Consider the following 14,672-nt stretch of genomic DNA (forward strand, 5'->3'; position numbering starts at 1 on the left):
TTGTTCCTACAGCCATGAAGACCCCAGCTCTATCAGCAATGGCTACAAAAAGCCATTAATTCATGCATGTCTTCAATATGGCACTAGTTGGAAAGTAACTAAATAGGCCTACAATAATTAGTATAGCTGAGTTTAATTTCAAAGCTCTTGAGTATATTTCATGTTTCTGTGAACGTATAATTCTACTTTACTGCAATTCAGAGTAAAATATACCATTACTTTTTAACTAAACTCTAATTTAATTTGGCAGCTATCGTTACGTTTTAAGGTTTTACAAAGAGCAGGGCTACAGCATGCTAGCAGCTCTGTCTAAGCTAAATGCTAGTGCTCACATGCTAAATGTTAATATGCTACCAGGCTAATCTTTTGTTTACTCTCTTAGTTAGCGTGTTAGCCTCAATTAGCCTGCTAACACATAGCCTACTGATTAGCGTTAAAAGCCGAGTACATCAGAATGCTTATGGGAATAACATTTGCAGGTTGTTATACATAAAATGTGTTTTGTTACCTGATGATGGAAATAGATTTGAAATGAAGGAATCAACAATGCTATTACAATTAATCTCGAGGGAAACACTTAATCTGCATCAGAGTTGTTGATGGACCAACATTGCCATGCCTAGAGCTTCTTTGGTAGCAACACGGCTTATATGGTAACCTTATAAAACCTACTAAAACAATATATTGTAATGTATTAAAGCAGTTCTAAAAAAGAACCTACTATGGTGGTTTGTAGTCAAAGGAGTTAAGAATTAAATCCACAAACTGTAGTACTCTACTAAACTGTATAACAACTGACCTAAATTTAAATACCAACCAGATAGGTGTGTGCATTGTTGCTTTATTATTATCATCAATCTAGTCATGTACTAGGTTACATGATCAAATATCAGTGACAGAAGACCCTTTCCTATGTTGTGATTTTTTTAGATATTTTCAATTTGTACATCAGTGAACAAACTGAATACTTCTTCCTCATGTGTTTGACAGGGACAGTGAAAAGGGAAAGTGATTGGCATGATCCCTGAGAGTTTTTAGCAAGGATCCAGGACTCCCCTAATGGTAAATTGTAATGTTGACAGCGATTGACAGACAGGTGGAGAACATTCACCAGGTCAGACATGTGCATAACTCACTGCATCCAGTTGGGCCTGTTCCCTGCTTGAGAATGAGAATCACAGGAGAATTTATGGTGGTGATGAGGCAGCGGGCAGATCCCATTATCAGCTCAGCAGGGGATAAGCTTGGAGAACAGGTGACACAGAACCTTCCAACCAATGGCTGGAATATGTAAGCATAGTGGCCTCAATCCTAATTGAACATCTGCATAAGACACAGAGCAGCGGCAGTTTTGAAAAATACTCATAGGAGAGGTAGAGAATGTAACTAAAGTTTTGCAAGCTAAGCAATGGTCTATGATTGTCGAGAAACTTTGCAGAAAAAAATAGTGTTGCACACTATTCACATTTGGTTAAAATGTTAAACCAAATGTGTTCAATTGTATTTAAGAGAATAAAAAGAACAAGGAAAAGCAATGATGAGAAGATATGTTGAAATAAAGGTAGAAAAGTGGCTGAAAGAGAAAGCAGATGTATAGGTAATGCTTTAGTCGTTTAGTGGATGTTCTGTGATGGAAGCTAATCCTGATTACCTTACACATGCAGGACGCTGCTCTCACGCAGTTACACATCTTACACATAAACTAAACTCATTGCATCTGTTTACCAAGGAGAGGTGTAATGTAAACCTACTCTAATAAAGTCCTGCATAAATATAAACAGGGTAACGCTTTATATTACAAAACAATACAGAAGAATGACCACAAAGTAACAATTTCCATTTTGTAAACTTGGCCACGTGTTTTTGTCATAGAATGATTGTATTTGATGACTGGTTTAAAGCTGGCTAATTGTAAATAAATTAGTTTAATTATATGCTGTTAACAAATGAAGCTGCGTAAAACCATTACAGCTTCCTCTGTAAAATAAATTATCTTTATAAAGAAAGTTAAAATGTATTATTAAGAAGCATCAAATGGAAATTGCTCAACAAGTACAATAACCTTCCAATCTTACAAATGTACTTCATGTACCTTCTATTTTAGAGGCAACAATTCCCTCTTGTGGCCATCAGTAGAATCGACTCCTTGAACTTGACATGTGCTAAGAATGTTAAAAGGTGTATATTTAAGGTAACATGAAGAAATAAATTGCACTAAAGAAGACTAACAGTGTGTTGCTTTGTTTTATTGTGAAATCTTTAACATACTCTACACAGGAGTGCACAGGCCTTACAGAACATGCCCCGCATGCATCAACATTTTTGTAATAAACTATTGCTGATCTTACAGAAAACCTGAAACAAAAATATACAAAACTACAAATGTTAAGTAGAGTAAAAAACGAACAAAAAACAATTCTAAAAACGTTCCCTCATGCTATGTATAGTAAAAAAAAAGGTCCCCAAATATTCACTGAAAAAGGCACAAAGAAATAACAGGTACAAACTAAATATAGACACACTGTAAAAGGCACAAAAAAAAAGATTAATGATTTTACTAACTAACTAAATAGTGGCTTTACACATAGAAAAGCAAGGTAAACAAAGACAGATAGTGGTAGACTCACTTTCTGCAGTTGTATGTGCATTAGGTACCTTTAAATGCTTGAGCTAACTTTCCAGAAGAGTGCAGAAGAAAATGAATACATCTTGGAGGCATAGGAATAAAACAAATCAAACAGAGAAAAACAAAGACTTAAAAGAAACATAAGAGAGGAAAGAATGATAGATGAGGATGGAGGGGGTGGGGGGTCCTCTCTAGCTCAGGACAACAAGAAGAGCAAAAGGACTAGAAAAGGACCTAGGTCAGGAGGCACAACGCCAGCGCTGCCCCTCCCCGAGATCCTTCCTCCCTCTTTCCCTCGCTCCTCCTTTCCCAGAGCAAAACTAGCAAGGAAACTCTGGTAGACCCCCCCCCCCCCCCCCCACTTCAATCTTTCCTTCCCTCGCATTTCATTCTCTTTCATTTCCTTTTACTCGTCACTTCTATTTTTTATACCTCCTTCTTTCTGCATTTTCCCCAACTCCCCTCTCTCCCTCCTCATGCCTGATACAAATCAGCGGCATGTGGGCTTAATGGAAACCAGACCCTGACCCATTCCTCTCTAGCCTGCAGGCTTCTTCTGTGTACACTTAAATCTATTTAGTTTTAGCATGAAATGATGAAGAAGAAGAGAAGATACAAAGGATGGACACTGCTGCTATTGCTTTACTCTTCACAGGCCAAGCCTAGTTGGAGAGGATGTGTAAAAAACACACTTTTCAATTCTTCTTGTTAACTGTGAATAAATCCCTCCTCCTCTTGTATTTCATCCAAGGCCTGGCACCAGTCGTATATCAATATGTCTCCACTGGGGATTGTGTTTTACTGGTGTAGTCGAAACAGTTATCGTGGCTGTGGTGGGAGGAGGGGAGGCTGGAGCCCTGGTGTCTGTGTGCAAAAAAAACTATATGTGCCTTTGTTTGGGTAAGTAGTCTCTATGTCAATGTGTGTGTGCTTATCTGGACATGCATGCACCAATGAGTGCCGTTAGGGTTTTTTGGAGATCATGTGACGTTGGTGCATGTGTTTGTGAGAGAGGGCTCAGTGGAAAATGGACACACACCGCTGTCTGACATTCCTACACGAACACACAAACACACACATTTGTGGAGCAATCTTAGCAAAACAGAAAAGACAACAATATGTAACAAATGTAAAAGTGCAAATGATCTGCTCTAAACAAAGAAAAAAGATTGGTGGAGGCACCGCAGTCAAGCTAATGAAAGTCTTGTTCAACATTAATGCATGTATGTGTATAGCTATAAGCACTCATGTGTGTATGTAAAATATGTGTACTGTATGTGCATTATCGACTTTGTCTGCATGTATACTACAAAAGATCTTTAGTCCCTTCTCTGTACAATAAGAATTGATTAAAAAAAGTGTGTCATCTGACATTCGGTGCCAGAAACTTGTTTTTGAACGCTGGGATAGGAACATATAGTTTTTTCCTTTAAGAAAAAGAGGTTATTTATCAGATGTTTAGAAGGCACAAAGGGAGGCACAGGAGAAACACTGTAGGTCCACTGGCAATGATTTGACCAAGTTTGCATTATTTCACATGAATGGGGACCAAAGCGGTGACTCATCTGTGGCTTTCGTAAACTTGCGTCAAAGCTGCTTTCCACTCTGACGTAAGTACAAACTCTGACGCCAACGGCCGTAGAAGAAAAGGGATGAAATCTGGCTCTATCGCTTCAAAGTCTGTGCCTCACACCCAGTTCTGCAACGAACGTTTGCAGTGCACCAAGGCCCTCGGCGTTTCCTTCTTCTGAAGAGTCCTGAGGATGCCGTAGATTAGGACGAGGATGCACAGGATGAGGAGCAGAGGAACAATCACCATGATCAGGGTCATGACCTTTGATTCATTGTCGGCCTCCGTCACAACCACGTTGAGGTCTTTGTCCTCCTCCTCTGTGTTGTCAGGCTGAGAGTCTTTGTCTTTGCCGCTGTCCGGCTCTTTGTGCTCATCTCTGCCTCGATCTGAAGGATCCACTGGTTTGCGTTTTGGTTCCAGCTCTGTGTCCGTGTCGGGCTTTGGGTCAGGGGCCCCCACACAGCCCATGAAATCCTTCAGGATGGAGCGAGGGTAGCCTTTCTCTGGTTCTGACTTGCGATTGTCAAACCTCCAGTAGTTGGAGCCTTTGTAGAAATAGGTGTGAGCTGCATGAGAGAAAAATAAAATAGATTTAAGTCAATCAACTCATGTGCAATGGATTATTATGTGAATATACTATAGACCATGTTTTGATATTTGGTGTCCTTGCCTGTAGGGAGTAACACTTATAACTTCCAAGTTCGTAGCTTGAAAAATTACAAATAATTAAGCAAAATAATTAAACAAAATGCTTTTTGAGGGCATGAAGTGACAAAAACGTTCAACATTCCTCCATTATTAAACCCCATTGTAATTTCAGGCAGATATTTCCTCACGGTAGCAGCCGCACACCTTTAGTGAAACTGCCAAAAAGGCCGCATTATTAACCCGAAACTACACAAAAATTACACTTCAGATACTCAACTTCCTTGACATGCTTCACGTTTTGAAATTTCACAGATATCTGTTATGGTTCTTCCACAAAACATTCACATGTAAGAGGTTTATCTCTCATTCAGAACAATGAAGCCTCTGATCTCAACAGAGTTCGTTAGCTCAATACCTGTGCAATGGAACACGATGATGTCATCAATCCAACTGACATGCTCAGAGCAGCAGACATTGTAACATTAACTAGAGTGTGTGATGTCACAGCTAGAGTGGAGGACAGCTTGAAATTCGCATTCATATATTTTTTTTAAACTGCCATAATTCCCAAACCCTACATTCCTGACACATAATTTATCATGACAAACGTAGGAAAACATCTCGTAGGTTGAAAAATTACAAATAATTAAGCAAAAATAATTAAACAAAATGCTTTTTGAGGGCATGAAGTGACAAAAACGTTCAACATTCCTCCATTAAAAAAATTACAAATGGCCATGGCAACACAATGCTTGCCTTGAAACACGGTTTTCTCATAACTTCAGTGAAAATACTCCAAACAGCCTAGAACTTCACAGGTTTGGTAACGATGCAGCCATCAACGCATCTAAACGTAGTATGGGGTGTCATCAAATGCCGTTGCCATGGCGACGGACCACTCGCCATGAAACACGATGTGGCTGTAAGTCCCATCGACACGGTCCAATCGTCCCCCAATCGTCACTTGTATATCACCGGTCCATGCCTCAACAGCTCTACGCCAGTTCTGAGATCTCACCATATGCCGTTTCCATGGAAACGCATCCCTCGCCATAAAACATGATGTCGCTATAAGTCCAATGGACACGGTCCAATCGTCCCCCAATCTTCACTTGTATATCACCGGTCCATGCCTCAACAGCTCTACGCCAAATCTGAGCTCTCACCATATGCCGTTTCCATGGAAACGCATCCCCCGCCATAAAACATGATGTCGCTATAAGTCCAATGGACACAGTCCAATCGTTCCCCAATCTTCACTTGTATATCACCGGTCCATGCCTCAACAGCTCTACGCCAAATCTGAGATCTCACCATATGCCGTTTCCATGGAAACGCATCCCTCGCCATAAAACATGATGTCGCTATAAGTCCAATGGACACGGTCCAATCGTCCCCCAATCTTCACTTGTATATCACCGGTCCATGCCTCAACAGCTCTACGCCAAATCTGAGATCTCAACATATGCCGTTTCCATGGAAACGCATCCCTCGCCATAAAACATGATGTCGCTATAACTCCTATGAAAATGTTCAAAAAGTGCTCAAACTTCACATATGTACTAACAGTCCAGCCGTGAAGACATCTATGGGACATTTTTGTGATTTCTTCATATGCCGTTTCCATGGAAACGCATCCCTCGCCATAAAACATGATGTCGCTATAACTCCTATGAAAATGTTCAAAAAGTGCTTAAACTTCACATATGTACTAACAGTCCAGCCGTGAAGACATCAATGGGACATTTTTGTGATTTCTTCAAATGCCGTTGCCATGGCAACACAATGCTCGCCTTGAAACACGGTTTTCAAAAAACTTCAGTGAAAATACTCCAAACAGCCCAAAACTTCACAGGTTTGGTAACGATGCAGCCATCAACGCATCTAAGCGTATTATGGGGTGTCGTCAAATGCCGTTGCCATGGCGACAGATCATTCGCCATCAAGTTAGTTCACAAGTTTGCAGTTCAAATATTCTGCTGCTATTCCAAGCCTTTTCACCTTATTTTCTTCTCTCATCACACATTCAAGCCCCCAGTGTTCATGTGTCATTTCAATCTAAATTATTCACTTTTTTTCTTAAACATTACATTTCAGCATAGCAGTTTAGCATCAGCTATTCAGCATAAAGCATTCCCACTAGCAATTTCTTCAGGAATTGCATTCTCTAGTTTTATATTTACTGCTGCTTATTGTCAACCATATTTGATCCATGTATGTTGATCTGCTGCCTCTGACATATTACCTGTGAGTTTTAGATTTGTGCATAGACTGGGTACATCTGCAAACAAATAGCCCTTCTTGGGATAAATATGGTTGTCTCAATCTGAATCCAACATCACAATACAAATGTGTTAATATTAAACTACAAGAAAGTAATTAACTCATAACATGTGATGCATAAATGCACTACAATTTAGCATCAGAATGCAACAAAATAACTCCATACTGTACTCAGGGCAGATGTATGGGTGTAATTGACACTCTGTACTTCAGACCAGGCTTGCAGAGGCATTTGAAGAGTTTGGGTGGACTTTGCATTTACAGTAGAGCAGCTCTGCCTGCCAAAAATCTAATTTCCAAAAGAAAGGACAGGCTAACCCTCAAACCAGAGCTCTCATTCCTCCCTCCTCTCCCTCTTCCTCTCTCATCCCCTCATCCTTCTCCCTGCTCTGCTTGCTCCAGTCTAACCGGCGGCCTCAGATGTAATTGCCTGTCTCTAACACACCCAATTTCATCCCTGTAACCTTTCATTCTTTCTCTCCCTACTCACTCATGTTATTCCCCTGCTTTCAACACTGTATGCACAGCTTTGAGGCCTGTTGTGATTTTTATAAACAGAAACTATTCCCTTCCTCTAAATAAAGTCTTTATTTGCTCTACTGAAAGTCAATATTTACCGCTGTCATCGCTGAGGAAGGCTCCTTTGGGTGAATGAGGGATTTTGCCCCATCTTTCTATCGGTTTTGGGAAGTCACGGTCTGTAGTGCGGGTCTCCTCATTGTATCGCCAGTATCTGCACACAGAAAATAAGATGAAGGAGTACATACTAAGTTATAAAAAGTTTCACACTTTTATATATTGGCTTTCTATATGTTCATGTTTACATGCTTAAATATAAAAAATACACATTATTTAGTGGGAATGCTGTTAACAGCATTCCAACTAACTGTTATTCTACGCACCAAAAGTTTATTATTCCGCCGGTATTTTGGCCCTCTTCTCCTCCCGCATTGAACATCGCAGAAACTCCGTTCAAACATCAAAATGTTCAGCTCGGTCGGGAATCGATGGCTATTACTTTTCTCATTCATAACTTTCATAATTCCAGAGATACATCCCATAATACATCACATTTTTAACATTGAAGTCAATGGAGAAAATCTTCAGACTTCAACAAATCTTCATGCAATTCAACTGCTAACTGTTCATTCATACTTTCACTCAGACACCTCATTTCAACTTTAAAATTTTACACATCTTTCTGACATCATTCGTGTAAAATAACTTTTAAATCTAATTCTTACTTTTAGAGATATTAAACATTGTTCAGACCTTGTTTTAGAGGTTTTCTTCACATTTTAACATTAACTAGAGTGTGTGATGTCACAGCTAGAGTGGAGGACAGCTTGAAATTCGCATTAATATATATTTTTTAAACTGCCATAATTCCCAAACCCTACATTCCTGAGACATAATTTATCATGACAAACGTAGGAAAACATCTCGTAGCTTGAAAAATTACAAATAATTAAGCAAAAATAATTAAACAAAATGCTTTTTGAGGGCATGAAGTGACAAATACGTTCAACATTCCTCCATTAAACCCCATTGTAATCTCAGGCAGATATTTCGTCACGGTAGCAGCCGCACACCTTTAGTTAAACTGCCAAAAAGGCCTCATTATTAACCCGAAACTACACAAAAATTACACTTCAGATACTCAACTTCCTTGACATGCTTCACGTTTTGAAATTTCACAGATATCTGTTATGGTTCTTCCACAAAACGTTCCCATGTAAGAGGTTTATCTCTCATTCAGAACAATGAACCCTTTGATCTCTACAGAGCTCGTTAGCTCAACTATAAACACCTGTGCAATGGAACACGATGATGTCATCACTCCAACTGACATGCTCAGAGCAGCAGACTTCAGATAGCAGAGTGCAAACAGTCCAGCCGTGAAGAATTCTACGGGACAGTTTTGAGATTTCTTCAAATGCCGTTGCCATGGCAACACAATGCTCGCCTTGAAACACGGTTTTCTCATAACTTCAGTGAAAATTCTCCAAACAGCCCAAAACTTCACAGGTTTGGTAAAAATGCAGCCATCAACGAATCTAAGCGTATTATGGGGTATCATCAAATGCTATTGCCATGGCGACAGACAACTAGCCATGAAACAGGATGTCGCTGTAAGTCCAATCGACACGGTCCATTCGTCCCCCAATCTTCACTTGTATATCACCGGTCCATGCCTCAACAGCCAAATCTGAGATCTCACCATATGCCGTTTCCAACGCATCCCTCGCCATAAAATGTGATGTCGCTATAACTCCTATGAAAATGTTTAAAAAGTGCTTAAACTTCACATTTGTGCTAACAGTCCAGCCGTGAAGACATCAACGGGACAGTTTTGAGATTTCTTCAAATGCCGTTGCCATGGCAACACAATGCTCGCCATGAAACACGGTTTTCTCATAACTTCAGTGAAACTGCTCCAAACGCCCCAAAACTTCACAGGTTTGGTAACGATGCAGCCATCAACGCATCTAAGAGTATTATTGGGTGTCATCAAATGTCATTGCCATGGCGACAGATCATTCGCCATCAAGTTAGTTCAGAAGTTTGCAGTTCAAATATTCTGCTGCTTTTCCAAGCCATTTTACTTTCTTTTCTTCTCTTATCACACATTCAAGCCCCCAGTGTTCATGTATCATTTCAATCTAAATTCTTCACCTTCTTCTTACACACTTCATTTTAATCTAAATTCTTCACTTTCTTACACATTACATTTCAGCATAGCAGTTTAGCGTCAGCTTTTCAGCATAAAGCATTCACACTAGCAATTTCTTCAGGAATTGCATTCTCTAATTTGAGTATACTGTCCGTCTAAATAAACCTGTATCCCCCTCTGCCTAAAATACTTTATTTTAGCTCTCTTTGAGCTTCTCAAAAAAAAAGTCCTATACTGTTCTAATTCACTTGCAATATAATATGGCACATCTGTTCTGAAGGAAGTTCCAGACTGTATAAAAACATGGACGTAGCCTTTTTGACAGTGACTTGACAGTCTTCCAATACCCGGCTATTTTTCAAATGGGCAAAAATCTGGATCGTTGGTGAAACTGGTGCGGGACAGGGTAAGAGCAGAGCACACAGCCAGAGGCTGCGACCTGTGATGGTATATGTCACTCAAAGCCCACAGGCAGGCGTAACTTTTAGGCCGTATTACAGATAACAGGTACAAGTCCCAACCCCTAGTTGTCATGAACGGGAGAATTCGCGACAGAGACCAAAATGAGTTCATTGTACCTGACTGTAGCAGACTTTCTGCTGAAAAGTCAGGCCTTTTTCAATTGGGCTCAATGGGGATGACTTGCTTTTAGAGCCAACATCAAGTGGATGTTTAAGGAACTGCAGTTTGGCACTTTCACTTTGGCTTCCTTTTTGGGCACCAGAAGTTGCTTCTTCAGTGGTTTTCAACTGTTGTAAGAAATACCTGGAGGTACATGCCAATGAGCCTGCATGGTTTGTTGAATCCAATGACCCAAGCAGCCCGCAAAAAATGACCACTTGTCTTAGTTCCCAGTTTGTTGGTTGATAGGCACTCAAGATACACAAATGTATATGCTTAAACACAGAAAAAGTTATGTGTTTTTTAGAACTGCTTTAATAAATTACAATATATTTCCTTTGATTTCTTACATTATATTTTAAAATATTGCTGCGTGTCTCTGACACACTGTACCTGTCTCCACTGAAGAAGTATGTGTATCCATTGGGCTCCCACCAGATTGCTGTGTCAATCTTGTGAGCAGGAACTCCCTGTCCGTACTGATGTAGAGGCTGTGGGTATCCCGGCACGACGTCAGCCTCCCTGAACACCCAGTATTGTTCATCTGCGGGGACAAAATGATTGAGTTTACATTTTACGTGTTATATGGCAAAGAGAGGGGGGAAATATGAGAGAAAAGTTAATGAGGGAGAGAAAGAAAGGAGGGAGAAAAAAGCCATGGCACATGAAGTCAAAGTGATGGCCAGAGCATATGGCATATGTCATGGGGTTTACTCAATCCAGAAGAAAAGTAGAAAGGACAGTGAAGTTAGAAATAGTAGGCACAACACTTATTTTCCAAGATTTACCCATGTGGGAGCCAATTTCTTGTATAAGTTCATTTTTTGGAAACACTTTTAAGCCACTTTCCACCTACACTGCCAGGACACTGGAGAATTGCAACATACTGTGCTGAGCTAAGTAGCTTCAGTAAGTCTGTGCATAGGGGCTTCTAGAAATGAGTGCAAACATTTTTACATTATGTTCTTTGTACTACAGGTCTTAAATCCTTTTGGATTCACATGAGCAACATTGTCGCAGATTCGGAAGCATTTACTTTCAAATCTTAGGAGATAAATACAAATATGTAACAGTTATCACCCATGGATGTTAATGAGTGTTAATCAATTCAAGCCCAATGTTACAAATGTTCCTGAATGGGGTTAACAATCTGTGCAGCATACATCAACCACCATTCTCAGATTTGGATAATGAACCCCACCCCACCCCTGAAAAAGCCTTTCATGGGTAATAAAAAGAAAATCTGTGATCGAAAGTAAAGAAAATCCTGAAAATGCATGACAAATCACCACACGGCCTGACTGTAAAAGTGAGTGCTCTGCAGCTGTTAACATCTGGAGCAGTGTACTGCGGGAAGGCTGATGCAATCCTCCACCTCTCCCAGGAGGCCTGTTGGGGCTCAGCTGGAGCCACAGAGTCACACTGGAGCAGCGACAGCCGCCACGCTGCACAGGCCTCGCTCAAGACGCCAAATGATCTCAGCAACACACACTTATACACACACAGACTCTGTGATGCACATGCAAACACACAGTACACTCAATAGTTTCCATCTGCAGCAATATTGTCACAGTGTTAATACAATGAATCATGATCACCTTCTTGGGTAATGTCTGCCAAATACCAAGAGTTATAGCCTTGTTGAATTATTTCCTTATCCTCGTAAATCACATTGTTTGCTTGTAAACAAAAATGCTGAGTTTGCGCTGCTTTCCATTCAGTCTGACCCGTTTAAATCAATGCACAGATTAGTGTTGATCTCCACATCTTGTGGTTATGTAACAGCTCCACATTGGCTCCAGCCTTGGTTGGGGGAGAAATATCTGAGAAACATTACGGAAATTAACCGGCCTCTTGTTGTGCCCTTAAGCGAGGAGAAAAACCATAACAAAGCTCAGTGTGAGATTTTAATAAAATGCAAACCTAACAGAGTGCAGTCCACTCAGCATGTTGACAGGTTTTATTGGTGATAAACAGCTTCGGCATACCTTTAAAGAAGACAAATTTTCCATCGTGGCGCTCGTAGGCTGCGTCAATGTCACTAGGCAGGCCGATCCAGAAGACTGATATGGGCATGGGGTAGTTATCCAAGACCCGGTTCCTGCGCACACGCCAGAACCAGCGACCCTGCCAAGCAAAATAATGATGTTTATCTTTTAGCTTATCTTCAGTCAGAATTATTTATTGTTCACTTCCCATTGCATGACTTGAATGTTGTTTTGACTCAAACAACGGTCGTTTTAGATCGTACATCTTTTCATGTGCTTGTTTTTCAGGTCAGGGGTTATAAAAACACGAGTGGCAGTTTTATTGCGGTCCAATCCAAGCAAACATTTATATTAAACTGTGTTTCTGAACAACCATAGGAAATACTTCTTTACTTCTCACCTTAAAAACAAACATCTCCCCCTCAGCATGGTCACCGTGTCAAAGTCCCCGTCACAGATATTGGGGGGCTGGTTGTCGGGCAGTTTGGGAGGGCGGGGAGGAGCAGGGGGCTGAGGAGGAGGCAGAGGAGGCGGGACATCTCTTCTGACGTACGGGGTGACAGGGTCAGGCTGAGAGTCTGTGGGGGTGGAGGTGGAGGTGCGGAGGACGGGAGGAGAGGTAGGGCTGAGGCTCGGCTCCGGGGGGGCTGGGCTGCGGTCGGGCGGGTTGGGCGGGGGGTCGGTGGGAGAAATTGAGGTGGGTTTATCTTCGGGTGGAGAGGAGGAGGTGGGGGAGTCATCGTCAGGATTGTTGTCATGGGGGGGAGGAGAGGTGGCTGGAGCAGCCGTGGGGAGGGGGGGGCCTGAGGATGAAGAGATGGAAGGCTTGGGCTTAGAACAAGTTATTTTTCACGCTCATATTTCAACTAAAAAATGTCAATCTGAAAGGAAATAAATGCCTCATTAGAAATCAATCACTTCTCTCCCGCTGAATGTCCTCTTCAACTCTCCCTCACACAAAGAAAGAAAGCCTAATTTACCATCATGAGTAGCGGCTATAAGCTCACTTGACTGCTGCTCTTTGGAAAAAAACAAACCCGCTGGTTGCTAAGTGTTGGATATACACATCACTATACAGTTATACAGTTACGTAATATGTACGGACAGCTGATGGGTCCATAGACGTATTGAGTTACACTGGGACCAAAATATGCGAGGGATATATGAGGGCTGATGTTGGCCTGTGACTCTGCTATCAGTGTGCTGCGAAATGTAACATATGCAGCATCTGAATCTGCATTGTAATCTACAGACAGTAAAGTAGGGCTTTTCTGGATTTAATTCTTTTTTTATATCATATTCAGGCTTTTAAAATCTGTCAACTTTTATGAAGTCAGCAGCCTTAAAAAGTAAAAATAAATCCTCAAACAAATACATAATGTGAATAAACTTTATTTTATGAAACAAAATAATGAATAATAACATTGAATAAAACAGGTTTATATTAGTTATGTGTGTGTATTGTTCTTCCAACACTGTTTTGCCTGCAAACTTTGTCTACATTTTTTCTCTGAAAAATTCAGATTCAGATGTCCAATGACTATGGTTAAAATGTGGCTTTAAAGTGGATAAAACCGTGAATTTATGACAACCACTATGTTGAAAGCATTTGAAAGGGAGTGAGATGTCACCAAAGGAGACCAAATAAAAAATACTGTTACCTTGATTAAAAAGTGGTAGCTCCATGTTTAAATAGTTTGAAACATTTTGGTTACATAATTACACAAATCAACAGGATATATAACATATGTTTAATCTTTTGTAGTCATTTTATTGATAAGATATTTCACTTTAAGTGATAAGTAAATAGTTGAGTAGCTAAAAAGGTATCAGCCTCTTAATAAAAATCTCTGTCAAAGGAACGCAAATGTTTATTTCTTCCAAGAAAGAGTTATTCTCTATTCAATCGGAGCTTTTCTCTAGCTCAGTGCTTCGTTTCTCCGTTTGATTTAGGGAACTACTGTATAATTTTTGCCAAAACATTTACCTCACAGTATTTACAGCAGCAGGCCTGAGTAGGCGTATCAATAAGCCAGAGTTGTGTGGGTATGGAAAGATTGGGAGTTTCCTGGGCAAACTTTAACTATAGGAGGAACATTCAAATAGTACACTTAAATATTTTATCTGTATTTGTATCTGATACAAGAGAGGCGACCGTTTCGGAACAATAGATGGTAATGAAAATAGTTTTTGCCTAAAAGTTAGTAAACAATGTCTGCAATGGATTTATGTCTTCAGTTTAAGAGACAAATTAGTGTT

At 40.4% G+C, this 14,672-nt stretch overlaps 1 protein-coding gene across 1 annotated transcript in view; it reads right to left on the bottom strand.

Annotated features, from left to right (window-relative positions):
* Positions 1–2,225: 2,225 nt before the first annotated feature.
* LOC307038776 (matrix metalloproteinase-15-like) overlaps positions 2,226–14,672 on the bottom strand; it is a 17,625-nt gene continuing 5,178 nt past the window's right edge. Inside the window, 6 exon segments of the mRNA XM_079680454.1 lie at positions 2,226–4,765; positions 7,748–7,863; positions 10,819–10,969; positions 12,414–12,552; positions 12,814–12,836; positions 12,839–13,216. Coding sequence (XP_079536580.1) covers positions 4,314–4,765; positions 7,748–7,863; positions 10,819–10,969; positions 12,414–12,552; positions 12,814–12,836; positions 12,839–13,216 — 1,259 coding nt within the window. The 3' untranslated portion in view covers positions 2,226–4,313.

This window comes from Notothenia rossii, assembly GCF_949606895.1.
Source record: "Notothenia rossii genome assembly, chromosome: 5".
NCBI classification, from domain to species: domain Eukaryota; kingdom Metazoa; phylum Chordata; class Actinopteri; order Perciformes; family Nototheniidae; genus Notothenia; species Notothenia rossii.